This window comes from Cotesia typhae, unplaced genomic scaffold (genome assembly GCF_013202065.1).
Source record: "Cotesia typhae breed Kobodo isofemale line unplaced genomic scaffold, CoteBio_Ctyphae contig_22, whole genome shotgun sequence".
Taxonomy (NCBI): domain Eukaryota; kingdom Metazoa; phylum Arthropoda; class Insecta; order Hymenoptera; family Braconidae; genus Cotesia; species Cotesia typhae.
Window position 1 is genome coordinate 5,134,712 of NW_027423728.1, and position 27,836 is coordinate 5,162,547.

At 28.3% G+C, this 27,836-nt stretch overlaps 6 protein-coding genes, 2 long non-coding RNA genes and 1 other non-coding gene across 10 annotated transcripts in view; 4 read left to right on the forward strand and 5 right to left on the reverse strand.

The window, feature by feature from the left end:
- Positions 1–133: 133 nt before the first annotated feature.
- On the forward strand, positions 134–19,189 carry LOC141524507 (uncharacterized). Its single transcript, XR_012478714.1, has 3 exons — positions 134–644; positions 708–756; positions 19,128–19,189. It is a non-coding gene; the product is annotated as an uncharacterized LOC141524507 (long non-coding RNA).
- LOC141524333 (odorant receptor Or2-like) lies at positions 992–3,050 on the reverse strand. Its single transcript, XM_074238146.1, has 6 exons — positions 2,757–3,050; positions 2,258–2,664; positions 1,896–1,995; positions 1,608–1,709; positions 1,393–1,551; positions 992–1,135 (listed from the first exon to the last, which is right to left on the reverse strand). Exons 1-6 carry the CDS (start codon positions 3,048–3,050, stop codon positions 1,034–1,036), a joined length of 1,164 nt encoding a protein of 387 aa, XP_074094247.1. The 3' UTR covers positions 992–1,033.
- On the reverse strand, positions 4,396–6,265 carry LOC141524370 (uncharacterized). Its single transcript, XM_074238208.1, is given in 7 exon segments — positions 4,396–4,567; positions 4,638–4,796; positions 4,879–4,980; positions 5,336–5,435; positions 5,505–5,588; positions 5,590–5,909; positions 5,972–6,265. Coding segments are annotated over 7 exon segments (1,128 nt in total). The 3' UTR covers positions 4,396–4,498.
- Positions 7,414–9,436, reverse strand: LOC141524353 (odorant receptor 10-like). Its single transcript, XM_074238179.1, has 6 exons — positions 9,143–9,436; positions 8,617–9,023; positions 8,459–8,558; positions 8,185–8,286; positions 7,591–7,749; positions 7,414–7,513 (listed from the first exon to the last, which is right to left on the reverse strand). Exons 1-6 carry the CDS (start codon positions 9,434–9,436, stop codon positions 7,448–7,450), a joined length of 1,128 nt encoding a protein of 375 aa, XP_074094280.1. The 3' UTR covers positions 7,414–7,447.
- On the forward strand, positions 12,209–15,102 carry Qm (geranylgeranyl pyrophosphate synthase quemao). Its single transcript, XM_074238440.1, has 7 exons — positions 12,209–12,463; positions 13,260–13,414; positions 13,601–13,745; positions 13,891–14,011; positions 14,165–14,304; positions 14,373–14,475; positions 14,560–15,102. The coding sequence occupies exons 1-7, from the start codon at positions 12,404–12,406 to the stop codon at positions 14,802–14,804; spliced, it is 969 nt and encodes a 322-aa protein (XP_074094541.1). The 5' UTR covers positions 12,209–12,403; the 3' UTR covers positions 14,805–15,102.
- LOC141524503 (uncharacterized) overlaps positions 15,250–27,836 on the reverse strand; it is a 36,114-nt gene continuing 23,527 nt past the window's right edge. The window contains exons 2-6 of the mRNA XM_074238444.1: positions 20,239–20,299; positions 19,581–19,652; positions 19,145–19,284; positions 18,557–18,702; positions 15,250–16,920 (exon numbers count right to left, since the gene is read on the reverse strand). Coding sequence (XP_074094545.1) covers positions 16,849–16,920; positions 18,557–18,702; positions 19,145–19,284; positions 19,581–19,652; positions 20,239–20,299 — 491 coding nt within the window. The 3' untranslated portion in view covers positions 15,250–16,848. The remainder of the gene's footprint in view (positions 16,921–18,556; positions 18,703–19,144; positions 19,285–19,580; positions 19,653–20,238; positions 20,300–27,836) is intronic.
- Positions 17,926–17,996, forward strand: Trnag-gcc (transfer RNA glycine (anticodon GCC)). The gene has a single exon. It is a non-coding gene; the product is annotated as a tRNA-Gly (tRNA).
- On the reverse strand, positions 21,076–22,713 carry LOC141524504 (uncharacterized). Of its 2 annotated transcripts, none has more exons than XM_074238445.1 (4): positions 22,345–22,713; positions 21,545–21,748; positions 21,338–21,462; positions 21,076–21,266 (listed from the first exon to the last, which is right to left on the reverse strand). In XM_074238445.1, exons 2-4 carry the CDS (start codon positions 21,741–21,743, stop codon positions 21,201–21,203), a joined length of 390 nt encoding a protein of 129 aa, XP_074094546.1. In that variant the 5' UTR covers positions 21,744–21,748; positions 22,345–22,713; the 3' UTR covers positions 21,076–21,200. The 2 variants fall into 2 exon arrangements, with proteins under 2 accessions (XP_074094546.1, XP_074094547.1); XM_074238446.1 differs by having other exon boundaries at positions 21,545–21,804.
- LOC141524506 (uncharacterized) overlaps positions 23,680–27,836 on the forward strand; it is a 29,992-nt gene continuing 25,835 nt past the window's right edge. Inside the window, exon 1 of the long non-coding RNA XR_012478713.1 lies at positions 23,680–23,871. This is a non-coding gene — a long non-coding RNA (uncharacterized LOC141524506). The remainder of the gene's footprint in view (positions 23,872–27,836) is intronic.

Here is a 27,836-nt window from a genome sequence, read left to right on the forward strand (position 1 = left end):
GTCGCTAGTTTGTAGTTTTGAGACAAGTGTCGGTTGCGGTAAGGCAGTGAAGACGGTTGCTGCTATCGTGACTCTTAAGAACAATAGAAAGAGTAGACAATAGATACAGACATAAACAATAGATACTTTCGATAATGACAACAAGTGTGTCCTGTAAGCGATATATTTTTACGTGTATTATAAAAGTCGGCAGGAATTAAATTGAAAAAATAAACGTCGAGTTTTGATAATAATTTTGGTTAGGAGATGATACATTTATTTATTTACTAGCAAATAAATAAGCGAGAATTGTCATTTTTTTATGATCAATTTATACGTTTTACACAAAAAAGATATAATCAATCTTTATATGTGCGTGCTGATTTAAGTCAATCACTATCGCGGTTTATTTTTATTTTTATGTATAGAAATTTAGTTTGTTTAGAAATAAAAAATTTTCGGTAGTTTTGTACAGTGACGGGCAGTGAAATAAATTAGATGTCGAGTTTATAATTAAAATTCGATAATTAGTGTGGTGTTAACAGACATAGTTTTTATGACATATGGAAGTGTTTATGCAACAATGTAATTTTCTGAAAAAAAATACAGTTGGACATATTTTACTTCAAAAATATACTTTCTTCATTTCTTGAAGATTATTAATGGTTAGTATACTTAGATAGTTTTAATAATTTCTAGTCAATAATTATTATTTTTATATTTTTTAGGTTCATACGTCGACTTGAGGAGAGTGCTAACGAAGGAGAGTGCAGTTTGGTGAGTCATTTTTGAAAGTACTTGGTTTTTTTATGTCAAATTAATTTAGCTAGAAAGTTTAGGTCGGCATATTTTCGATTTAAGGTAAATTCAACCTATAGTTCTCCATTGAGCAAATATCTTGATCAATTCCAATGATTAGCTGAGTCAAGCAAAAATTATATTGACACAAATAAGGAAATTGAATGTAACTCACAGTTATTATAATTATTTTTTTTTAACTGGTTAAAAAATGACTACAGGTATATGTTTGATAGTGTTGAAAAAATCAGATATTTTAGCCAGGAATTTGTTCCTCTTCGGGAATGTCCATGTTTATATCTATTTTGTCCAGCATCACACGCAACGTTGTAAAGTATGAAAAAGTTCTCGACAAAAACTGCAATTTAATTTAAATTATTACAATTATTCACTAAATGAAAAATATAATTAGATAAAGGTGTTATATTGCATTTTCTTCAATATCATGTTTTGAATTATTTATACACGCAAGAAAAAGGATTGACTGATCAAACTTTTCTTTATAATTTTGGTCAATTAGTTCTAAAGTTAATCAAAAATGTTTTTTTAAACTGCATAACACCTCTATCTATCTATATCTTCAATCAATGAATTGTCATGACTCATGAGCATTACCATCATAAAGTATCGTAGAGAAAGTACTGGTAATATTCCTGGGACTTCAATAGTTACCGGTGTTTGTGATCTCTGCATTACAAATATTATACCACTGTTCAGTTCTTTTGAGTTTTGGACCCAAGAGGATTCATACAGTGACATCCCAATTTTTTCGCACTAAAAATTATCAATTTTATTATGAGCAAAACAGTTAGGGATTATAAAAATACTACCATCTGTAGAACATTTTCTGCTGGCCATGAAGTAATGTAGAGTGTCGAGGATACAATCACCCAGGATATCATGAATGGGACTTTGAAAGGTACTGGTTCATTCTATCGTCGGTTTTATAGATCAATTAAAAATTTACTTGTATTATTTTATTGATTGATGTTCAATTAAGGTAGTTGGAGCGTGATAGGTATATCAAGAAAATTATAAAATCTTTCGATAGAAAAAATTCCATAATTTTCTTATGATATGCCTATCATGCTCTAACTACCTTAAAGATTTATTCTTACTGAAACAATATGGACTCCGCTGGAAATCGCTGTTAGTACACAAGTACAGCCAGTTGCTGCAAGAATACCACGGCTGCTGATAGCTATTTCTTGAATGTACCTAATTGAATTAAAAAATTATTTTTAGAATCTCATCTTATATCTCAATGACACTTGAGTGTCAAATTTTAAATGATTTAAGAAATGAGTCTTATGAAACTTAATTAAAATTCTATCAATCCGCTCTTCACCAAATTGAAAAATTTCTCAAAATAATTTCTTAAATATTTTTCTTCTATTTTCTTTAATTATTAAGCATTAAATGACCAGGGTTAGAAAGAATTATCAATGATCAATTTCCCAGAAAATTTTATAAAAATTACCATAATAAATACTGGTGCTTCTTGACACATTCAGCAAACTGTTTATCATCTGTAACATTTTTAAATTCATCACTCAAAAGTTCAAGTCTCGCACCAGCGTACCACAGTAACAGCGCGATTTGGCAGTCAAACGCCGGAATAGAGAGACAATGAATGGTTGCACAACTTTGATGCAAATAAAGCAATTCATATGTAGGATGTCCATCAATCGGAAACGGATAATCCGCGATATTTGGAAATGGTTGAGGTAATGCGAGCGGTGCTAGAATGATTATATGAATAATCAGCAATCCGCTTCCCATGACAGTCAAGTGCAATTTTCCACAACGTTTTATGTATTTTACAAATAATTCTCTTTCATGAAGCTCTGCTTTCTCTACGTACTTCTCCATGTCGTGCAACAAATACTGAAATCAGAAAAAAAAAATCGTTAAGTCAAAAGTATAATAGTTACAAATTATGAAGCTTGAAAAAACTTCAATTAAATTTTATACAATACCCGCATTTTTTTGTAATGAACTTTACAAAAAAACATTTTTACAAACGTTTGACTAGTGTTAGAAATGTCAAACAGCGATTTTGTCAAGTTCAAAATATTCTGATACTGGTTGTGTGCCGCGTAACACATCGTCATGCAAGCCGTAATTGCAAGAAAAAATGTCGCCCACCACCTTATCTGGAAAATTACGAGCTTCCACTTTGGTGTACCTTCGTAATTTGGCCATGATGTACCTAGTAATGCTATAAGTTTAGTGAACTTTATCGCAAACTCCGGAGTTGCTTGAAATACCATTTTAGACAGAAGGCTTCTGAAGGAATGAGTCAGTGTTTGAATGAAGATTTAGAACGCTTGCTGCAATTTTATGCTATAATTTTTGTAATTGCTGTTGCATATTTGATGACCTGCTAAGTTTGGGTGTACAGAAAGTGAATTACAGTTCACTGGTACCGATAATCAAAAGTTCTCAAAAATTTTGAATTTATAGAACGGTAATTATGAGTTTAATCAAACACAAGTCAGCTGAGTGCGAGTAATTGATATATTTCAATGGATAATTATCTACTCGCATATTTAAAGGAGGGTATAGAAAGTTTGATGATTGATAGCTTTGTTATGATGACGTGTCGGGTTACCACCAGACGAACCGGAGTCGTTAATTACATGATGTAAGATAATTAGTCGCTTATTTATGTAATTTTTGTATGTAGGGAGACGTGTAGTTTTGAGGGAGTAGATAATCGCTAGTGAGTTTTGGTGGGGATTAGAATTCAACTTTAGTAGAGCATACTTCAGTAAGAGTGTGATATGCATTGTGAAAAGTAAGCTTTAAGAAGTACCGTGTGGCTCCAGTTATTATTCAAAAGATATTTATTAGCTGAAGAGAAAAATTTGTTTTGGATTACTTATAACTATGTTTTGATTGTTGAAACATTTTTGGTGATTCAAAAGTTGTTTCAATGTTGGATTAGTTAAACTATCTGAAAGTAAATATTACAATTATAAGTTAGTAATTTGTTTGGCTTCATTTTTTTCTTGAAAAAAATTTATATCAAAAATATACGTTGAAGTATAAAAAATGATTAAATGATATAAAAAAAGACGTGGAATATGTAGAAAAGATATATTTTCATCAGTTTAATTAAAAAATAAAGATTTCGATAGCTTTTTTGCCTTCAAAAACTGGAAAAAAATTTGGCTTTAATTGTTTATTTTTTTATGTATTTTTCATAAAAAATCAAATCGAAATTTTGTTCAAAAAAATGAAAATTAAAATGATTGATCCCACTTGTAAATATTTACCATAATTTTTTTCTATGACTCCAAAACAGAATGATCTAATGAGAATTAAATTTTTAAAATTTGGAGACAAATAAATATTATCCCAAATTTTGAAAATTATTGATGCTTACCGTGGAAAATTAAAAATTCTTCATTATTAACGTATGCAATATTGTTTTAGAGTTTTTTTCATTAATGAATTCTCTTAATTTATTTTACGTAAAAAATAAGATAAATTCAAAAACATCAAAACTTCTTTTTCATATTATTTTACTTATGTTTTATTATCTCTCTTCAAAAATACTAATTACTTTTAACTTACACGACTACTGATACAATATTTTCTATTATCTGTGAACAAATTTGTGAAACTTTATTATATTATAACTTTAATCCTGTATTAATGTCTGATGTAATCATCTACATAAGTCATCAACAAAACTACGTTAGAATCGATACGATTAATCAATTTCCATTTTCGATAGCAGGACACGCAGGGTAGTAAAATATGAAAATATTTTAGATAGAAACTGAAACAAAAAAAATAGTTATTTATAATATTCATATTCATTCATTTTTATTTAAAGACTTTTTACACACTGTTGCATAATACGGCAATGAGAGCGAGGGTAATATTCCAGCGACATCAATGCTTGCGACTTTCTGTGATCGTTGTATTACAATTAGTACACTTGTGTTCATTTTCTTGTAGTTTAGAAACCAAGGTGAGTTGTATAATGCTATTCCTACGATTTCGCACTAAAAAATTTTGTAAAACTTTTGAGATTATTCCAATTTTACTATTTTATTACTAAAAATGAATTTATGAATTCCTAAATACCATATGAGCAAGATGTTCACACGGCCAAGCAGTCACATAAAGCATTACGTACATGATCATTGAAGCAACGACGAAAGGAACTTTGGCAGCTACCGGTTCACTCTAACAGAATTTTAAATACTTTTAATTACTTATTCGTGTAACAAGTTACTGCATTACAACTTTTTTTTTTTTTTTTTTTTTTTTTTTTTCAAATTTTGCAACTCGAATTATTCAATAGCAAAATTTCTTCAATTGAAACATTAAAATTTTTCCTAATTTTGAAACATTGATATCGTCTATTTTTTTGATGTATCAAAAAGGGATAGAAAGAAACTTTTAGCAATAAAAACAAATTGATAAATTAACTTATCGACAAAAACATATTAGATTTCTATAAAATTAAATTTAATAAATATTTTTGGATTTGAAAAGTCCTCAAAATAAAATTTCAAATCCTGAAATGCAGTGTTGTTACCCCAACAATATGAATCCCACTTGTAATGGCAGCCAACACACAATTTACGACAGTAGTCGCAAAAATATGACGGCTACTGATAGCAATATCTTGAATGTACCTAAAAAATTTCAAAAATTTTTACGTGGAAATCAGATCAAAAACTCCTTGAAGTTTTTAAGAAAACTACCCCAATAAGTATTGATGTTTCTTGACGCACTCATTGAAGGCTTGATAATCAGCGGCATCAAAAAATTCTTGGCTCAAAAGCTCGTCGTGCCCCAGCATACCACAGAAGCAATGCAATTTGGCAGTCGAAAGTCAAAATAGAAAGACAATGGATGGTAGCGCAACTTTGGTGCAAATATATCAACTCAAAAACAGGATGTCCTTCAGTAGAAAATAGATAATCCACAATATTGGGAAATGGCTGGGGCACTCCAATAGGTGCTATTATTGTGATGATAATTGTTATAAATCCGCTTATCATTGTAGTTGCGTGCAATCTTCCACAACGTTTTATGTAACGTATGAACAGTTCTCGCTCATGAGGTTTGGCATTGAGAACATACTTTTCCATTTCCCACAACAAATACTGCAATAATAAAATAAAATAGATTGATAATCTCTAAAATTCGCTAGTCAAAAATAACAAACCTGCATCTTTTTGTAATGTATCTTACAAAAAATTATTTTGACGAAAGTTTGAATAGTGTTGACAGCATCAAAAAGAGATTTTGTGAAACTTAATATATTTCGCCAGTGGTTGTAAGCCGCATAGCACATTGGCATAAAGGCCGATATTGACAGAAAAAATGTTGCCCTCCATCTTATTTGAAAGACAACGAATTTCCACTTAGGAGAGCCTGGATAGTTTGGCCACGAAGTACTTAGCAATGACGTGAACTTAGTGAACGCTATCGCGAACTCAGGAGTTGTTTTGAAAATCATTTTCTGGTGGTTCGGTTACGAATGAGTCAGTCCAATCAAAATAAGACTTGCGTATTAACTTTTGTTCGAATCATATACTCTATAATTTGCTAAACGTCGATTTATTATTCCATAATATATTCGTGAGTCTAAAACGGTCTTAATATGCAACCTGCAATTATACCTTCGCACCCTACTTGTCGTTTCAAAAAAAATTTCTTTTAAAAAATTTCAAATCTTCCGTTTAAAAATTTTTTCTGTGAACTACTATTAGTTACTTGTAATAAGAAAAAAATTTTGATATTTATTTTTCATGGTAACAATTTTTTTGGACATTAAATTATAGTTAGGCGAAATTTCAAAATATTTTACTTTTGAAATGCCCTGTAGGAAAAAATGAAAGGGTTGTAGACTAAGCGGTGTCGATAATAGTTCGTTTAGGTTTATAATCACGGTTATAAATATTAATAAATCCACCTCTATGGAAAATAGAAGAACAACGAATCTATTTCTGTTAAAATTTTTCGCGAAATAATTACCGGGTAGAAGCTTTTATACGAAAGGGTTATTAATATAATTTTAGATTTAATAACAATAATAGGAATCAGGTGCATTCACTTCGTCATTTGTGGGGAAATTAAAATTAAAAAACTTTATGTTGCTTAGTTGCAAAACCAAAATAAAGGGACGTATTTCCGCGCATGGTTATTATGGCTTGGATAATAGATTTAGCCTATCACTATAGCTTTAAGTAAAGAGGTGCTTTGCTAGATAATAGCTATGTTTAGTCTGACATGATCGAGTCTTATAACTATCATTATCCACTTATTCACTTAACTAAAACCGACATCATTAATTTTCAATCACATTTTCTAGTTTTCATGGATAGAATTGTTCTATTTCATCAAGTGTGATTATTCATAGTAAGTCATAAAATTTTTATTATTATATTTTAACGTAATTTACTTTGAACTTATGCATAATTATGCTATTTATTGAAGTGCAGTGTTTTTGGATGATGTTTTTACAAAGATAATTTCTAGTTTATTTAACAACGATTATATACAAGTGCATAGACTTATTGTCTAGAATAATAAAAATTAATTTTTGTAAATTTTAGTCAATCTAATTAACATTTCTGCTTCTTTTATAGTTTACTGTATTAAACAGTATTTTATAAATTAATTAAAATCGAGTGATTAATTATCCTTCCATTTTGTCCAACATTACTCGTAGCGTTGTAAAGTATGAAAATGTTTTTGATAAAAACTGAAACAAAATTGAAACACATTTTATTATTGTTGTTGATTATGATTGATGATTATGATTAGTTAATTATTAAATACTGTTGCGTAGTAAGGCAGCGAAAGTACAGGCAGGACTCCGCTTACTTCAATGGTCGCTGGTTTTTGAGATCTCTGTATTACGATTAAAATACTTTTATTCAGTTCTTTTGAATTTTTTACCCAAGGAGAATTGTATAATGCAATCCCTATATTTTCGCACTGAAAAAAATTTATCTATTATTGACTTTTGATTTTCAAAAGTGCCTTCGATTATTATTAGGCGCTTGAAGGGCACTCACTACCTTTATAGAAAAGTTAACTAGTTTTAAGATAAGAAAATCTTTAGCCAAAAAAATCAATTTGAAGAATTTATTTTTCTTACATTAAGTAGAAAGGTATTCGAACTTGAAAATTTTCATCCTTCTAGTCAATTTTACTTAGTTCAAATACTTTTCCGGATTTTTTTTTTTTTTATTATCTATCTGCTCAAAAATTCTTAATCCTATTATCTAAACAAAAATTTTTTTCTGTGTACTCGTATGCATTGAATAAAAAAGTACAATCACAAGCTTGAAGCTTCTCTATGAAATTTCTAACTCAATTTATTGATAGTATATTTCATTGATACAATAACAGCGTCGTATAAACTCTTACCATTTGCGAAAGATGCTCAGATGGCCATGCACAAAGATACAACACCGCCGATAACCCCATCGACAATACAACAAAAGGTACTTTATCAGCTACCGGTTCATTCTGTTAAAAACTCAAAATATTTTAAAAAAATTCATATAAAATTACAAATTTCTCACTGACATAATTTAAATTAAAAAATGAATAAATTGTTTTCAAAGGATTGAATTTATTAACAGTCAATAAATTCTTGTATCAATGCATAAATGAAAGATTATATCTAATAAAATTTTACCCCAACAATATGAACTCCACTGGTGATGACAGCAATCGTGCACATAACAACCGTCGTTGCTAAAATATGACGACTACTTGTTATAATTTCTTCGATGAGCCTAGACAGCACATTAAATATAAGTCAAAAACTTCTATAGCGCTAAAAATATTAATTACCACAATAAATACTGATGTTTTCTGACACATTCTATGAACTGAAAGTTGCTGGTGACATTCTGAAACTCTTCGCCCAACAATTCTAGCCTTGCACTAGCGTACCACAGCAACATGGCAATTTGGCAGTCAAAAACCGGTATTGACATGCAATGAATAGTCGCTATGCTTTGTTGCAAGTAGATAATCTCAAAAGTTGGATGTCCATCCACAGGGAATGGATATTCAGCAATATTTGGAAACGGCTGTGGGACACTTAGTGGCGAAATAATGATCACAAATGCTGCAAAAACAGCAGACATCATTATCGTTACGTGTAATCTTCCACATCTTTTGATGTAATTTATGAATAATTCTCTTTCATTATTTTCTGCTTGAGCAACATGTCCTTCCATTTCACAGAAAAGAAACTGAAAAATAAATTTATAAAAATTAACAAATAACAAACAATCAATATAAAAAATTTGCACAAAGTTGTTAATAATAATTATCAAATGATTCAATTATAAATGAATTCACAATAGGAAACCTGAAGTTTTCGAAAATGTATTTTGCATAAAAACATTTTAATGAAAGCTTGGCTACAATTAGCAGCATCACACAATGACTTTGTAAAACTCAATATATTATTGGTATTGTTGTATGCGGCGTAGCACATCGGCAGAAATGCTATTATTGACATGATCCAAAAAAACCACCATTTTATAGTGAAAACAATGAGCTGGAACTTGCTCGCTCCTTGGTAGTGAGGCCAAGAGCTGCCAAGTATCGAAGTGAATTTGGTGAAGGCGATGGTAAACTCTGGGGTTGCTTTGAATATCATTTTCTTCTGGTGGTTCGAAAACGAATGAGCTGATTGTTTGGGTGTGAAGGGTGTGAACCCTCGGTGATACCAAAGATAGCTTCAATGCGTCGATTGGTAATTACTGGTCTGCTACATAGTTGATTAGCTTCAGCCGAAGTTTGTAGTAATGAATTGATAATCAGTAGCTCAAAATACACTTTTAGCGGTGAAAGGGGTTGAAGTGATAATTCCGTAGGCTACCCAGACAATCTGGAGCCGCTGATGATAGTGTCAATGGTGCAATTAAGTACTCAAATATTCACATTCGCGGAATTGTGAGTCTAAGCTACAATTATGAAGAATGTAGGTGCTGCGGAAATTCAACGTATGAAATTAATTATTTGAGCGCAATGTTTAGATAGTCTTAGTCTCTAGTAATAATTCATAGTCTTTGGGGTAGTGTAAAATTACACTAATTATATGTTGGCTTTTCTATGAAGTGGAGTTCGTTCACCTGGATGATTTTTTTGCAAAAATATCGCTCAGTGTAAGTCTATGGAGGGTAGTGAACTTCGTACATTGTAACATCTGTTGTAGCAAAATTGAATAAAGGTGAATAGTGTAGGAGTCAACGAAATTCATTTCTAGTGTTGTTGGGATTACAGTATGATAGTTTGTTTTGAAATTAAATATCCCATTAAGTTAGATTTGGGGTTTAAATTTTTATTCTATTTTTTTACCATTTTTATAGACTATTTATAATTATTTTTTTAACTTCCCGCTAAAAAAATTGAAAATTTTCAAAAATCGGGAAGTTATTAGTTTCACTCCGTTTTTTGAAAATCGAGTTTTGCATATAACACTGAAGTTAGCAGTCAGCTGTTAATTTTAAGAATTTTTTTAATAAATTAATTACAATAAAAAAATTCTTCTAAAAATTTTCACTTTTAATTTTTATTAATTTTTACATGTGGAACTTTTTAATTAATTTTTTTTCATATCAATTTAATTGCTATAAAATTCTAAAAAAATTTTTAATCGCTGTCAACTTCAGTGTCATGTTTTGCATTATATTTTTATAAATTATTAATCTGACAATTTTTAATTTATAACAAATCAATTGTGGTAAAAAAAAATATTTTTTTTAAATTTGTATTTATCAATTTTTCTTAATTCTTAGACGTAGAATTTTTTAAAAAATTTTTTTTCAAGATTTTAGTTGTTATATAAATCCAAAAAATTAACAGATGTCTGCTTGCAACGCTTACAATTGTCAATTTTTAGTAATAATTCTTTTTTTTTTTTGCCACACAGTAAAAAATTTTGTGTAAAATTAACACAATTTTTATGTTAAAAACGGTCCACACAATATTTGTGTTGAATTTCAACATAAAAAAAATATGTTAAATCTTTAACAGAAATTTTTTGTCAGAATTTTACTCTAGAGAAAAACAAATAATCTAACACAATTTAAGTGTTAACAGTAACACAAAATAAATGTTAACTTATGAATGTTAATTAATCAACGCTAATTTCTATAAACAGTCCAATATCATCATAAAAATGAAAGTTTTTTTGATAACAATTGATATTAATGTCGGTTTTAATTGAAAACGAAGATTAGGTGAATAATTTAAAATACAGAAATTCACAATATTTACTGCAAAATTAGATTTATTGGTAGAGTTAATATAAGAACTTAATTATTATTATCACATATTGTTTAATTATAAAAATAGTTTGTAATTATAACTAAAGTATTTGCATATTGATATAGTTCCCAGCTTTTAGTATACGGTAAATCCATCACATTGACAATAAACGTTTCACATGATGGTTCAATAGAGTAACCAAAACAAAACGGTAGAATATTTTTAGTTTTCCAAGATTCACATATTATAAAATATTCGGAGTCGTTATTAAAGAACGCTAAAGTTTTACTAAAAACTGGTAAATCATCTGCGAAAGACGTGCAAATAAATTTATTAATTATTAATTTAGTTCCTTTGAACTCGATACTATTTCCAACAGTAAAAAACTTATTTGTAATATCAATACCATAAAAAAGATTTTTAATAATAGTTTTAAACTGGAAATTTTCAATCTCTTGTTTCTTAGCATTTAAAAGAGTAGGTTTTTTTTCAAAGGATGTCAACTGATCATTCCAGTATGACAATGTATTTGTATATTAAAAATTTTTTTCTTCAGTAATTATCTTCACTAAATTTCTTTTCTTCACACTAGTCACAAATTTATTTTAAATAATTATACCAATAAATTAGATGGCGACTTTAACGAACGAAAATAAAGTAACAATTGTAATGGAAACGCTAACTAACCGTTTGCCGCGTAACCTCAAGAAAAGACGCGTCCTAATAACACAAGCTTTGTGTTATCGTTTGCTGGACAACACAAAATTTGTGTTGATTTTTAAGTAACACACAAAAAGTGTTATAAAAGATGTATTAACACATTTTTTATGTTAAAAAATATGTAACACAAATAAAAGTGTCAAGTTAACATAAATACTAAAAATTTTTCACTGTGCAAAAAATATCAATATTAAAAATCTTGATCGAAAAAATAAAAAACGAATTTTTCTGTCAATTAAGAATATCTAATATTTAATTAATAATCATTTGCAAAATCGCAATCATTAAAAACAAAGTCAGTTCTTCTCTATCAACAGCTGCAAAATGACTTTGTTTGTTTTTTACCATCCGCCAGATGCCTCCATCTGGATATTTCACTTGCACACTGCATATATTTTTCTTTAAATCTTATATTTACTTGCGCCACATATATCTCGCATGGACACTTGTCCCTTGTATGTACGTACATTTATTATAACACAGTAGTGTCTGTCGTGTCATTTTCAATTGTCACTTCAAACTGCCAAGTTCAATTTGCCGGATTATTAAAAATAAAACGATACATACATCGTTGATTAAAAATCACTTAAATATTTATTGTTCTAAAGTAGAAAAATTATTCAGAAATCTAAAAATGAGCTCTGAAATAAATTCAATACCCTACTCCAAAAGTGGAGACAAAGACCAAGATGAGGTTAGTAATTAATGAGATTTTTTTAAAATCAATTTAATAAAAATTCATTTTATCTTGTATTCATCGTTCTTTCGTTATCGAATTTTATCTCCTATGTACGTTATAAATATATGTCATCATTATATTGTTTCACATTTCACATGAGGTCATATAATTCATTATTGATTTCTTGGAGTTTTTATTTATTATTAATTTTCAGCTTTTAAAATAAGATAATTCTTCTTTAATTTTGTAATTATCAAAACTATGACTAATTTTTTGTTTTTTTAATGTGTAAAAATATTTTTTTATAAAAAAAAAATGTATGTTATCAATAATAAAAAATTTTCATATTTTTCATGTTTATTAGAAATTAAATATTAAATAGAATTTGAAGAATTTTTTGTAATTATTTACAAGTGGGGTCCACCATTTTCATTTTCATTTTTTTGAACGAAATTTCTATTTGATTTTATTTTACAAATTAAAAAATATTAATTTTTCACATAGATATGGCCAAAAATAGGGTGGACCTCTCTTGTAAATAATTACCGAATTTTTTTTTTTTAATTCAGAAAATATCTAGCAATTGTGTAAATTAGAAGAACATTTTTTGGTTTTTTTTCAAACTCTTAAGATTATGTTTTTTTTTAAATTGTTTGAATCATTAAATTTTAGATTCATATTTTATTATTATCAAATTTTTTTTTTTTTTCTACTCAAACTTTCAATAAAATTTCTTCAATTCTTTAATATTTAATAAAAACATTTTTTATAAATTTTTAAAATAACTAAAAAAAAATTTAATAAAATACAGAAACTATTACAACCATTCACTTACATCCTCCAAGTTCCTGGGAAACAAATCCGAGCAAAATTAGCACATGCCATGAATTGCTGGTTAAAAATTCCAGCGGAAAAACTGCAAGCCGTGGGAGATATTGTACAAATTCTCCACAACTCAAGTCTTCTGTAAGTAAAATTCAATTAACTTCCTGAATAAAAATTAACATTACTCATTAATACAATTAAAAAAAACAAATTGCACTGGCACTAATTAACCCTACATTTATTTTTTAAATTCTCTGGGTCCGTAAGTAATAGACTAAGCACAATAATTTAACTAATTAAGACAATAATAATAGCTTTAAATTGCAGCTTAGATGACATACAAGACAACTCGATTTTACGCCGCGGAATCCCAGTAGCCCACTCAATTTTCGGTGTCCCAAGTACAATTAACGCCGCTAATTATGCAATCTTCATAGCCCTTGAGCGCGTGCTTGCTCTGGACCATCCGGAGGTACGTGATGAATACATGACTGATGAATAATATCTTCGTGGATAACGGATATATATCTCCGTAAATTACGAAAAATATAAAAAAAAAAAAAAGATGTTTCCAACGTTTAGTATAGTTGTGTGTATACAATAATAATTACCCTCAGGCAACAAAAGTTTACACGGAACAACTATTAGAGCTTCATCGGGGACAAGGAATTGAAATTTACTGGCGGGATAATTATATTTGTCCAACAGAGGCTGAGTATCGCCACATGACTATGAGAAGTAAGTTTTTAAAAAATTTTAACGTTTTTCATTTTCACTGAAAAAAAAAATTTTTTTTCTTGACATCAACATATATTCTTGATAATGATAAAAAATGAATTTTTTCATGTGAAAAATTGGTCAGATTGATTAAAATAATTTTTTAATCGACAGAAACTGGAGGATTATTTAACCTAGCTATACGCCTAATGCAATTATTTTCCGAATGCAAGGAAGATTTTTCAATGCTGACAGGAATCCTAGGTCTCTATTTTCAAATAAGAGATGATTACTGCAATCTATCGATGCGAGAAGTAACTTTATTGATTAAAGATAGTTTGATTTAATGAATTAATGAACTAATCAATGAAATTTATTTTAGTACTCAGATAACAAAAGTTTTTGTGAAGATTTGTCAGAAGGCAAATTTAGTTTTCCAATTATCCATGCTATCCAAACATATCCAGAAGACCGACAAGTACTAAGTATCCTTTTTGAAGCAACATGATTGATTATTTAGTGATTCGTTGGTGAAAAATAATTATGTATTCCTTAATGACAAATCAAAGATATACTAAGAAAAAGAACAACGGACATTGAAGTAAAGAAGTACTGCGTGACTTTGCTGGAAAAGTTCGGCTCATTCGCCTATACGAGAACAGTTCTCGAGGACCTGGACAAAAAAGCGAGAGACGAGGTTGAGAGATTGGGTGGTAATCCGTTGTTCATTGAGTTTCTAGATAAATTGAGCTGCTGGCCCAAAAATCCGATGTCTCTTGATGTCGAAATGAATGATCTCAGTGCTTCCGATTAAGCTTTGGCAATCGCCAATTCATTAATCAATCCACGTTCTGATGATGAAAAATTATAGATACTTATAATATAATAATATCACTAAAAGTGAAATGTGAGACAATATTAAACGATGGCTTTAATACGCTTTTAACTCTTAACTGAAGTCGAATTTTTTAGTTAGGGTTTAAACGTTCAAGGGAGATGCTGCGTTATTTATTTACCTAGATAGTTATTTTTGAAATTGTGATTTGTTGAATAAGTTCAGTTGTTATTAAATATTAAAAAACTTTTTTTTTTTTTTTTTTTTTTTTAGAATATCACAAGACAAGTTGTGTTAATAAACATAGGTTGTAATAACTAATTTAATTTATATGTTATATCAACAAAATAGTTTTGTTATTCTAGCAGAACTCTTAAGTTAAATCAACAATACAGTTTAGCTGAATCAACGAATCGATTTGTTGAATTAACTATATTATTTCAAGGAGATAAAAAATATTTCTTTTGGTTTAACAAAAAATATTTTATTGCAGTACCATTATCTACTTAGGCCTAAAAAATTTTGTGGTTAAACTAGCTAAATAATTTTGTTAAAATAACTAATTGTAACAAAAACAAATTTATTTTTTTAAGGCAATAAGTAAATTCATTTATTTTAACAAAATCAGCTAACTAATGATAACGAAATTTCAATGAAATTATTTTTATGAGTAATTTAAAAAATTTTTTAAATTCAGTTTTTTTAACAACAAATATCAATTTTTTTTAATTGTGCCAAAAACAAGCTAATGTCGATTTTTTCTTTAAAAATTTATTAAGTATATCAAAATAACTATCATATCATTAATTCTATTAAATATCAAAAATATATCACCCCAAATTCTTAAGATCGAAATTTATAAATTTTTTAAATAAAAAAAAATAAAATCTGTAGCTCTCCTGTTTTCCGAATTATCGTAATTAAAACTCTCTACTCTTATAATTATAGTAAAAACTAAAAATGAACTACTTGAAAATGCTCAACTAATAATTATTATATATATCTAGACTTCAATACCATAGAAACTAAATAACAAATAATTAAACAAACTGGCAATAGCGACTTTAAGTACATACAGAAATAAAACACTCGGACGTAAATGGTTAAGTATATGTTTATTGTTACTCGCTAATACTTGATAATTACTTAATTAAGTTATTTTAGTCTTATAGGCTAACCATCAATATAAAATAGGTCCAATTAAACATTAAAACCTTAAGTAGTTTTAATCTAATTACCAAATCTGTTCTTAAACTCGAGTCATATCTTAAGATACTTTCTTTATTAACTACTTTTACATTTATTAATTACAATTAAATTCACTTTAAATAATTTAATATATAAAATATATAATAATATTAATAATAAATACAATTATTATAATAATAATTAAAATTTGATAGCGACATTACATGAATATTTAAGTATGCATACAAAAATTGTTACAATAAACAATTTTATAGCTTCACTAAAAAGAAATCTCATTACTTACTCCTCTTTTATTTATTATAAAAATTTATATCATATACATATATATTGTTTTTTGTTTTCAAATGAACTTAGTTCATTAAAATTGCAATTGACAATTTTACACCACTTCACTCTCATTCGTATTCTTTTTCGACAATTATGTCTCGGTATTTAATATAAACATGAGAGTTGATTGAAAAACCAAAAATTTTATCTTTACCATTTCCAAAATATTATCCAATTGAATTCTTGTGTCATAATTTAAAATTTAATTATTAAAGAAAATTATGAAAATATTCAACACTTTAAAAAATTGAAAGTGTTTTTAATTAACAAATAGTAAAAAATTTTTTTCTTTTATAAGAAGGTTGTACCTTGAGTTGATAAAAAAATCTTCCAATCCACTCTAATGAACATATCTCATTTATATATACATTTAAATTTTTAATTAATGTGTTGAATGTAACTAGGACAATGTGGCAATTTGACAAGTCTTTTGTTCAGGCTCACTGTCCTCGTCAGTTTCACTGGCCCAAGAGGGCTGTCTTTCGTGTCATATTTCTCCATCGCTGTCACCTAATCTTCCAGTTGGTCCTCCGACTCCATCGTCCAATACTTCTGTTACCTATTATTACATAAAAATCAATAATTATTGTCATTTGATATTTTTATTTGACCAATAACAATTGGACGTTAAAAGCATGATACTGAAAATAGTCGACCTATTGTCCGACAATTTTTCTATTTGAATTTTTGAGCAAATAAATTAGAGAAAATTTCAAAAATTCAATTATTTTTTGTAATAATATCCTTAGAAAAACAAACGCCAGTTGGCTACTTTCAGAATCATGTCTAGTATTATCCACAAATATTTAAAACAATTATCTATAAATTTACAAAATGAGTTAGTTAATATTTAACAGCAAGATCGCGGTTGAGTGTCTTGAAATTTCATAGATAATTTTCATTGAATTATTAAACTCGTTAGTTTCTCGTACAGCGTTCTAATTACCTGAAAAGTTTAAAATGACTGCTAAAGTTTGAAATATTCAAAATTGCTTTTTTAATCTTCATGAACTTGTATTATTAACTTGTGATAATTATAATTGACATTATTTTTAGCGATCCTTGAATAGTTTTCATGAATAAAAAATTTTGTTTTATTCGCCAATTTATTTTCAGCGATCGTCGTAATTTATTCTTTAGATAAAGGACTTTAAATGAATTAAGTAATCTAATTTTAGAAGATTACTTTTTTCGAGTATCTTAAAAGAGAAATAAACGTAAAATTTTCTAATGTTTTGCACGCCTCATAGCGCGAAGCACGTAAGGTAGTACTTTACTTCCAACTCGTCAAAGTCAAGAATTTTTGTGATATTTAAATCCCTTCATTACAGCTATATTTTATTTATTAAAGTATTAGACTTTTTAAACATCTTTTTCTGTTGTTACTTCAAAAAAAATTCGGAAAATGGTTGACCCTAAAGGCCCTAAAGGAGAATAAAAAATGCCCCAGTGAGTTACTCAACAATGGAGGTTTTTCTATATAGTTATAGGCATTGTAAGTATTGATTACAGTAAACGACGATCGGGCATTTAACAGAAGCAAAGCTGGTGTCAAACTTCACCAGCACTGGTGGTTCAATGGTAGAATGCTCGCCTGCCACGCGGGCGATCCGGGTTCGATTCCCGGCTAGTGCAAGTTTTCATTTTGCAAAATTGGAAAATTTTATATTTTTTTTTGACTGACTGAAAATAACATATTTGTCAAATTACTTTTTTCAAACATGAATTTATCACAAAAAAACTGAGAGGACGTTTGTATGCACAATTATGATGCTTCACACTAATTTATGGAGAGAATTTTAAGTCTTATTTCAGTATTACGTCAATATTTTGTGCAGCGAAAAAAACTCATTTGATTTAATGAAGTTATACCTTTTTCAAACATTAATTTATCACAAAAATTGAATCTTGAATCAATGAACTCTAACTTTTTAATGAACACAATAATTCTATCGAATTTTACTCCAATTAAGGGTAACCAATTCGATTGTATCGACTAAAAACTCAATTTTGAATTTATTTGCATTTGTTATCAACCGGAGGTACAAAAGTCTTAATCCAAGAATTTAAAAACCAAGAAAATAAATTATTGAAGCAATAAAACAACCCTTTTTTTCGATTTCAATAAAGTTGATTTTTTTTATCAGTGTATAAAAAATTTTAAAGGTAAAAATGGCAATAAATAATAAACTTACTAAGACTTCTTCAAATCGATCATAAATTTCAGGCCGTGCGTTCAAAAGTCTCTCTCCCATTGAATCATTATTAGGCCGATTAAGGGTTCGCTGGCTCATTAAGCTCGATATGATGTGCAGTAACGACAGAGCAGCTAAGAGCCCAGCTGAAAATTAATAATTTTAAAAACAACGACGATAACAATAAATAAAATTTTTAATATAACCTCCAGTGAGTTATTTAAGGTATGCTTAAATATGAAAGCCGGAAATTAAAAATGTTAATAATATTTATATTTTCTCACAAGTTAGTTAGGTTAATGTAGTTAATTTTAATTTAAATAGAAATTATATTTTATTATTAAACGTCTATCTCAGCACTAAATCTCATAAACTGGGAAATGAATGTGTGGGTGAAGATTAAGAACTACCGGGTGTAGAGCTGAAAGCCAGGGATATAGTAGTAGAGGAAACCCTCTAGAAGTATGTATGTATGTGAAGTAGCTACCTGTAGTGGTTGCTAAAGGATGAAGGAGAAGATGAAATAAAATAGGATACGAATAAACAATGACTGAGCTTTTTTCATTTTCAGTCTTTGGTTACTCTTACCGGCTACAAAAGAGAGCCACAAGTTGTGCGGTTTCCATGCCAAAATACTCGACAGCGGAAGGTAAAACAATGCTCGTCTCCAGCCTTTCGTTATTGTCAAAACGTACGACCAGCAATGTGAGCAGTAAGCCTCATTATTTCTGAAAAATTAATTATTATAATTGTTATTTGTTTTGTTATCATTACATTTTCTTATTTCCATCACTACTTAGGTACAAGATTTCTTAGATAATATATTTTTTATTAAAAATTAAATGAGCATTATGAGTCGTGCACTTTTGAACTTTCCAAATTTTTTTTTTTAAATACTAATGAAATTTTCAAACTATAAATTTTTTGGAGATATAAATATTCATGAAAAGAAGTATACTTCATCTTCTCAAGGGTTATAAAATTTTTGAGCATTCTTAGATAACGTGACATGCAATGCACGTACCTAAAACATATCTGTACGAAGAGCGTGATAGCCCAGGTAATCTCGAGGAAGAAAATCATAGCAGACGCCACTCTGAAAATAAATAACCCACGATATGTAAGACAAATCTAGTAAGGCGATTACAGTGCACGATAAAAAATCTGGTAATCTTATTACGTTCTTATGTAAGCATGATATATATCTACAAGTTTAAACTTTGTATAATACAATAATAATAATATCGGTAACAGATAATAGTTTTTAATAATCTAAAATATAATTGTTGTTGGAAATTCGATCCAGTTATATTTATTACCGTTAATAATTAAATTATTGATTAAATGTTTTCAAGAAAAATTCTGAATTATTTAAAATCTGTCTTAAAACAGAACAATTTATAAAGAAAATGTTTCACAATGTCAGTTTTCCGATTTTTTATACGAGAAAGAATCAGATGTTAAAATTGAACAATTATCAATTCAAAAACAAAATATTACTTTTATTCAATGAGAATTAGCATAAATTTATTTAAAAAAAAAGTAATTTGTTTCTTCTTAAAACTATTAATTTTACTGAAAAGTCATGTATTATTTTATTTATTTTCCGGTTAATGTATTTGACAAACTGGAAGTGGATAGTGCATGAATCGATTTACAAGTGCATGTTGAATTATCCTCACGTAACGTAATAACCCATGATGTGTCGATGATAAGCCACATCTGCGCCAACTCCGCATACAACTGCAAAACAAACAAGCATACAATCAAATTGTATTATTTGCTCATCATATTTCAATTCATTATTATTAATATACATACATATATATAACATTACACATTCAATCAGTATGATAATTTATCGCTTAGTAATAAGTAATAAGTAATCAAATATTCACACAATAATTATGAAAATAATTCAACTTCAACTTAAAAAAAATATTTTTTTTTTTCCGCAAAAAATAATTAAATTTTTTTCAGTCTCCGAGAATTTGTTATTAGTTAAAAAAAAATGTATCTTATCAACTGAAGACAACATACTCTTATTAGACTGAGTCGTAGTAGTTATCTACCGTAGATACAAAGAACTTACTCCAAGAATTCAAAAATCAAGAGAGTAAATTATTGAAATAAAGCCAACGCTATCTTGTTCACATTCCTGATAGAAAAATTATTATTATCTTTTTTAAATAAAATTTTCTTTCTTCGCAGTAAATAATAAATAATAAATAAAACAAAAAAAATTGTAAAAAAATAAAACAAGTATCAAACCAATAAACGCAAAACATGCTTATCATTGAGATTATTGAAAAATTCTTGGAAAGAATTCTGTGAATAATGCATTAGGTATTTTTATTTCTGTTAACATATATATTCATCTTAGCATTAAATCCGAATTGGGTTACTATTCCCCGGGGAAAGATACGTACGTAACAACCTATTTCAAATAAAACAAACCTCGAGATTCTGAGATAAAGTTTATTTTCAATTTATAAGTAAAAATTCGTTTTATTTTTCTTATGAATTTTTATTGAAAAATTACAATTTTTATTAACATCTAAATTAGCTGATCAACTTTTCGATGATTGTTATCCAAATTGACAAATTGGTAGTGTTGAAAAAGGTCGACGTGCATTTACGTCCCTCAATTAAAAGTCCTTTTAGGTAGTGACCGTTCTTTCGGTGACAGCAATGGGCTGGCCAGACTGTCCTGTAATTAATTTTATAAATTATTCAGTGGAAATTAATTGAACTTTTAAATATTTTAAAATTGCTTGTTACTCTGCAGACGAACTGAATGTCTCTTGCAGCGCAGAACATATTTTTCCCGGATAAATTAAAATGTGAGTCGTGACAAAATTTATCTGAAACTATTCCGGTACAAAATTGGTTGAAGCTTCGGCTACCTAAAAGTTTTTTTTGTTATTGTCAATTTTATAAAAAATTAATTCACAGATTCTTAATAAATTTTGAGGATAATAAACTTACCCTTTTTGAAATCGCCTTTAAAGTAAAAAGTAACAAAATCATCTTGATATATTTCGTTTGAATTCGGCAACTCGATCGGATCTAAATCAAGCGGGGTTTTAAGAATGACAGCCGCGAAATTAAGTCTTCTTTTGTGCTCAGTAAGCGGATGATTTATTACTTGAAAAACATCCCGTTTTTCCAGAGAAGTAAACTCCATAATATCTAGATATTTATTCCAATCATAAGCCTGTACTTTGATTAAGCTCGCGGGGTTTATCCTCAAATTCGAAATTCAATTGACGAATTTACAAAGCGAAAAAAAAAAAATAACAATGCATTGATAAAAAAATTTATTTGATTCAAGAGAGAAATTCTAGAACTAAGATTATCTTCAAAGAATTTGATCATCTTGAATCAAGTGAGAAAATTCTTGAATTAAATTAAATTTATTTAAACTAAGAAAAATTTTTCGGTCAAAGAACTTTTCTACTTCAATAAAATTTTAATAAAAATTAATTTTTCATTTAGATACATTTTTATAATAAATGATATTTACCACCCAATATAAACGTTTCAAATAGCGGTCATAAAATTCCAATAAATTTATTCGAAAATAATAAAACTTCATTATTATTGATAACTCAATTATAGACAAAATGGTCATTAATATAATAATAATAATAATAATAATAATAATAATAATAATAATAATAATAATAATAATAATAATAATAATAATAATAATAATAATAATAATAATAATAATAATAATAATAATAATAATAATAATAATATGCCATTAAAAGCAAATTTATTACAGAAGGTTGGCGATATTTTGGTATCGCCTAAAGAGCTTCGGTACGATGAATTAAAATTTTAATGATCCATGAAGTAGATTGAAGTTAACTGAGTCAAAATATGCAAAAACACTTGAGTTATTTTCGGCTTTTAGATTAACTTGTCGGGTTAATTTGCAGAATAAAGTTATACATGATTAGAACTCGTTCATATATACGTATATATTTACACGTTTCCTATCACTAGAAGTTCGGTTCTTCTCCGCAAGTTGTTCTTTATAGTTAAACAAATAAAATCGAGGAAGTTAGTCTTTAACAAACTTTTCGTACACGTAATTTTATCTAAACAATGTTATAGCACTTTTTTTTTTTTTTTTCAACTCGTGTTTACGTTGCGTCAAAAGTAATACCGTAGAAAATTCAATCTTAGGTTTTTACTTCACATCTGAAAACTTTGAAAATTCAATTTCTTCAGACTGCTCAAATGTTTTATGTGACACCCCTCACATAAGAGAATAATTTTTCTTTATCATGATTTAAAAAAATTTTTCTTCGATCGAAACACAGGCAAAGTTCATCACCATTCAATGCTATATCTAAAAATAATAAAACATGTGAAAAATTTTTTTACCTCGGGGTTTGTTTTTATAAAAATTAGCGTTTGATACCATGGGGAAATCATGTGAAAAATTAACGGGACATTCATATTTGCTTGTCTTTCGTTACCTATATCGAAACTGTTAGTCTGTAAAATTTTCAGTTCCATTTATTATATTCGCGATAAATTCGACAACAGGCAAACTCAAAACTGGTGTACCTTTAAATTCATTCCTTTATCTTCAATTAGAGTATCTTCAGTTAATCCGAGTAACTTTCAATTAAAAAATAAATTTCTATATGAGTTTCTCGGGCTTTTATGTCAGAGTAAAATTTTCCAATGCGATTTAATCTTTGAAGATAATACCGGTTTCATTGAAGCCCTTGCTAAAAAAAAGAGCACGAGCACTCGCCGAGTCAATAAAGCCTTTTTTTATTTACAAGTATCCTTATACATCGCAATATATTTTTTTCCCATGAAAAAAAAAATTATCTTCGTCGGTATTTCTTCCTTCGGAAATAAAGTTGATTTTTTTTATTAATAAATAATATCAAATTTCCGCTGTTAAATTTACTCAAGAGACATTAATAATTTATAACCTTAATATTTATTCGTCGTAAATATTTCTAAACGATAAAAAATTTTATCTAAGCACAAAGATAAAATAGACAACTGTAATTCGAGTTTACAAACAAAAACAAATATTTAATGGTAGAAATGTAAGAATAAAAGACTAAATTAAACAGTTATATTTTTGCAGTAAGTCGATTTATTGTTTTAAATATAAACTTTTAAATTAAATTAACTCCTGGGGAATAAACTCAACGAGCCGAGAAATATCTCTGGAGACGGGAATGTTTTATGTCGGTCTCTGATCGACTATCAATAAAACGACTGTCTTACTTTTAAAATGGAGAATAGAAAAGGAAATATTATTTGCTTCTTTTTAGGTAAATTTTGAATATTATGAATAGTGTAAATAATCTAATATATCTTAATGGTTAATTAATTTTTATTTTGAAAGACAATAGTGCGTGAAAAATTTTCCAGCTTAGTGTACAAATATTGCATTTTTCTAATCAGGTCACACTAGAAAATAATGTAAGTAGAGATGTACTGTAATAAATCTCGGTTTTTTTCCAAAGTTTGTACAACACTGAGATCATGGTAATAAATAATAATTAGCCGCTGTAGTGGGTCGATAAAGAAAAAGATAAATCAAAGTTTATGAGTATGAAGCTTTGTGTTTTTTTCCCGTTTCTTGGTTAAATAAATATTAGTTAGACTATTATTATCATTGTTCTTGTAATTTGATTCAACAGTGAGAAATATTTTAAGCTTTAGTTAAGCTCCGGGAACAGCGGATAATAAGCTCGGGATTACTTATTTAAGGGGCATTATCTATATTTGTGTATTCATTCTACGCGCTAGTTAAATTGTTTGAGTTGGTCAATTTGACAATTATTTTCAATTGTAATCAAAGTATTTTTTTATTTGTAAAAATAATTAAAAGTTTTAAAATTTTAATAAGAATAATTTTAAGTTAGGACCACAGGGGGAAAATCAAAAATTTTGATTTCAAAGATTTTTTTGAGCCGGGTTAAAACAAAAAAAAAAAAACAGTAAGAATAACTTACGATTTTATTACAATTCGATCTAAACATTCTTATTTCTACTTCAAAAATTTTATTTTTTACTCCGTAAAATTTTTTACAAACTTCGAGACTCACTAAGTAGTAATTAAGACAGAAGTAAAAGTCAAAGTAAAATTTTCAATTAACCGTCCAAAGTGGCAAACTTACGAAAACTTGAATAAAGATCTTGTTTCGTGTAAACATCTTGGATTCTTGGGCTTATATTGGAATCTCTAAGACAATACAATAAACTAGTACTAGAATGAGATCTAACTTTACTAAGAATCTCTTAGAAGTCTTAAGGTTAAGTTTCAGAAGATTCAAAATGTTAGAACTTGCTTTTATGAGAAAAGGGTTTGCCTTTTTTTTATTAGAAATTATTAAAAATTTGTATACTGACCAACTTTTTTGATATAATTTTTTCAACTATTTGCAAAACAAAAAGTTTATTGTTTCCGAAAAAATGAAAACAATTTTCTTAAAACAAATATTTAAAATATGAGATAACACTTTTAATTGGATCTCCCCTCAGCGACATAAATTTTACTTTCGCCGGGAATTGAACTCCTGCGTATGATGTCACTCAAGGGACTCCCACGTAATATAAAATTACAGCAAAAATGGTTACTAATATCATTATTGATTTTATCAGTGAAACATCCGATGAAAAAAATGTAATCGATTTACAGCGTAATGCAAAAAAATTACAAAATCTATTATTTAATGAATTATAAAGGAAAAAGTTTAAAGATAAAATAAAAAAAATGGTAATTCAATGGTCTTATTCCAGACATAAAGGCATTGAAACTGAGGAGTTTAAAATGCATTAAAAATAGATTGTCAGGTGTAGCGGAGAAGTTGTTTGTAATTTAACGTGAGAATGAGAGTTTGGGAAATGAAATCTTAATTATTCTGAATGTTAAAATAAAAGAGACGAAGTAGAGGACAATACGGATGGAAGAGAATAGATAAAATAAAAGTTTCATGAATTACTTTCAGGGCAGGGTGTACTTGTGTGCAAATCCTGTTAAAAAGTCGCGTTTGGAGATCCTCCAATTGGAACATGTGAAAGTATCTTTTTCGAAATAGAATAGGACCGAAATAGACTAGACAGCCAGACACCGTATTGAGAACTCAGATAAAAACAAACAAATAATTGTTAAGAAAAATTACGCTGGAAATATCCTAGACAAATTGTCTTTGGTAATAAATATAAGTCTGCACAATTGCTACTGAATTGTGGATTGTATATTTTGGACGGAAATTCTCTGGAGTTTATAAATAGAATAGAAATCGCGCAATGAAAAAAAAAATGGTTTGATGATTGAAGAAAAATGAACTTTTGAAAATTTGTATTTTTTTTTTATAAACACTAAATAGTTTAAAAATCTTAAGTATTTAAAATCAATAATTAAAATGTTTTATCGAAATTAATATGGTTAACACAACTCTTGTAGTTTTGGATTTTCCTTCACAGAGATGAATTCTAACAATATAAATAAAAAATTTATGTTTGTGAATCATTGATTTTTTTAAGCTTTCTACTCTCTGTCATTTCCGTCTAGTGAAATCAACTTTAATATCCAGTAAAAGAAGTAAGTTTTACTCTTGTTTTATTCGTTATCGACAGTATTACCAGAAAAAAGGAAAAAATAAATTTTAAATTCGCGAAGATGAAATAAAAGAACAGAGAGCGAAAGGAAGAAAAAATGATTTACTTTTTTCAACCGGAAGGAGGAAAGGAAGTGGATTTACGTGCTGATGAAGCCGAGTAAATCTAGTTTTCATTCGAACCAGTGATTTGTTAAGTCCATCTGCGGCCGCGGAAAATAAAACTGCGGAAGCAAAGAAAAAAGGGTCAAATTAATGGATAGCTGGCACTCCTTTGCATTCAGGGGTCTCATATATTCAGCTTTCGTCTAACATTTTAAGAAGTCCATTTTTTAAGTGACAGATGCTCTATGTTAGAACATAAAGTATATTTTCCGCGTACCGGTACAAACTCGCAGAGGAAGTGCCTTCATACTTTCCGTTTTCCTCTCACACAAGCACAAGAGGATCGAAAAATGAGCGAAGAAAAGATGCACTTGGGTTCATTCGAATAGAAGACATAAAAGGCAAAAACTCTGTCAGCATTCACGAAAGCAAGAAAATTTATTCAACTTTTTTTCAGCTTGTCCTTTTTCAGGAACAACAAACAGCATGATACTCGGAGGCATTCACACTATTGAACACGTTTTCTGATAAACAGAGACCAAACATGAAAAAAATAATAAAAAGAGTGTATTCAGTTTTATTTTTACTGGAAAAAAATAGAAATGACTATTTAAATTAAATTCATTTTATTACTTTCTTTTTTTTCATTTTAATATTCTTGGAAGTTGTGTAGGTATTAATACGATATTCAAGTTGCTTGCTGAACAAAATAACGAGATTTACAACTGAGAAAGACGTTCAATAATAAAAAAAAAAAAAAAAAAAAAAAAAAAACTCCTATTCCAATTAAAACTAACTGCTTATTAATTCAACTAACTTAAGAAAATATAAATATAATTAATATTTTTAATTTCCGGCTCTTATATTTAAGCACATCTTAAACAACTTACTGGGGTGATATTAAAAATTTTATTTATTGTTATCGTCGTTGTTTTTAAAATTATTTATTTTCAGCAGGGCTCAACTGCTCTGTCGTTACTACACATCATCTTGAGCTTACTGTGCCAGCGAACCCTTAATCGGCCTAATAATGATTCAATGGGAGAAAGACTTTTGAATACATGACCTGAAATTTTCGATCGATTTGAAGGAATCTTAGTAAATTTATTGTTTATTACCATTTTAACCTTTAAAATTTTTCATACACTGACAAAAAAAATCAACTTTATTGAAATCGAAAAAAGAGTTGTCTTGCTTCAATAATTTATTCTCTTGGTTTCTAAATTCTTGGAGTAAGACTTTTGTACATCCGGTTGATAACAAATGCAAATAAATTCAAAATTGAGTTTTTAGTCGATACAATCGAATTGGTTGCCCTTAATTGGAGTAAAATTCGATAGAATTATTGTGTTCATTAAAAAGTTAGAGTTCATTGATTCAAGATTCAATTTCTGTGATAAATTAAAGCTTAGATAAAGTAATTTCATAAGTATGTTGTCCTTAATCAGTTGAAAGAATTCAAAATTTTCAAATTTTGCAAAATGACAATTTGAATTAGCTGGAAACCAAACCAGTATCTCCTAGCAAAAATGAGCTCAGCAAAATGGGGAGTCAATTATAAAGAA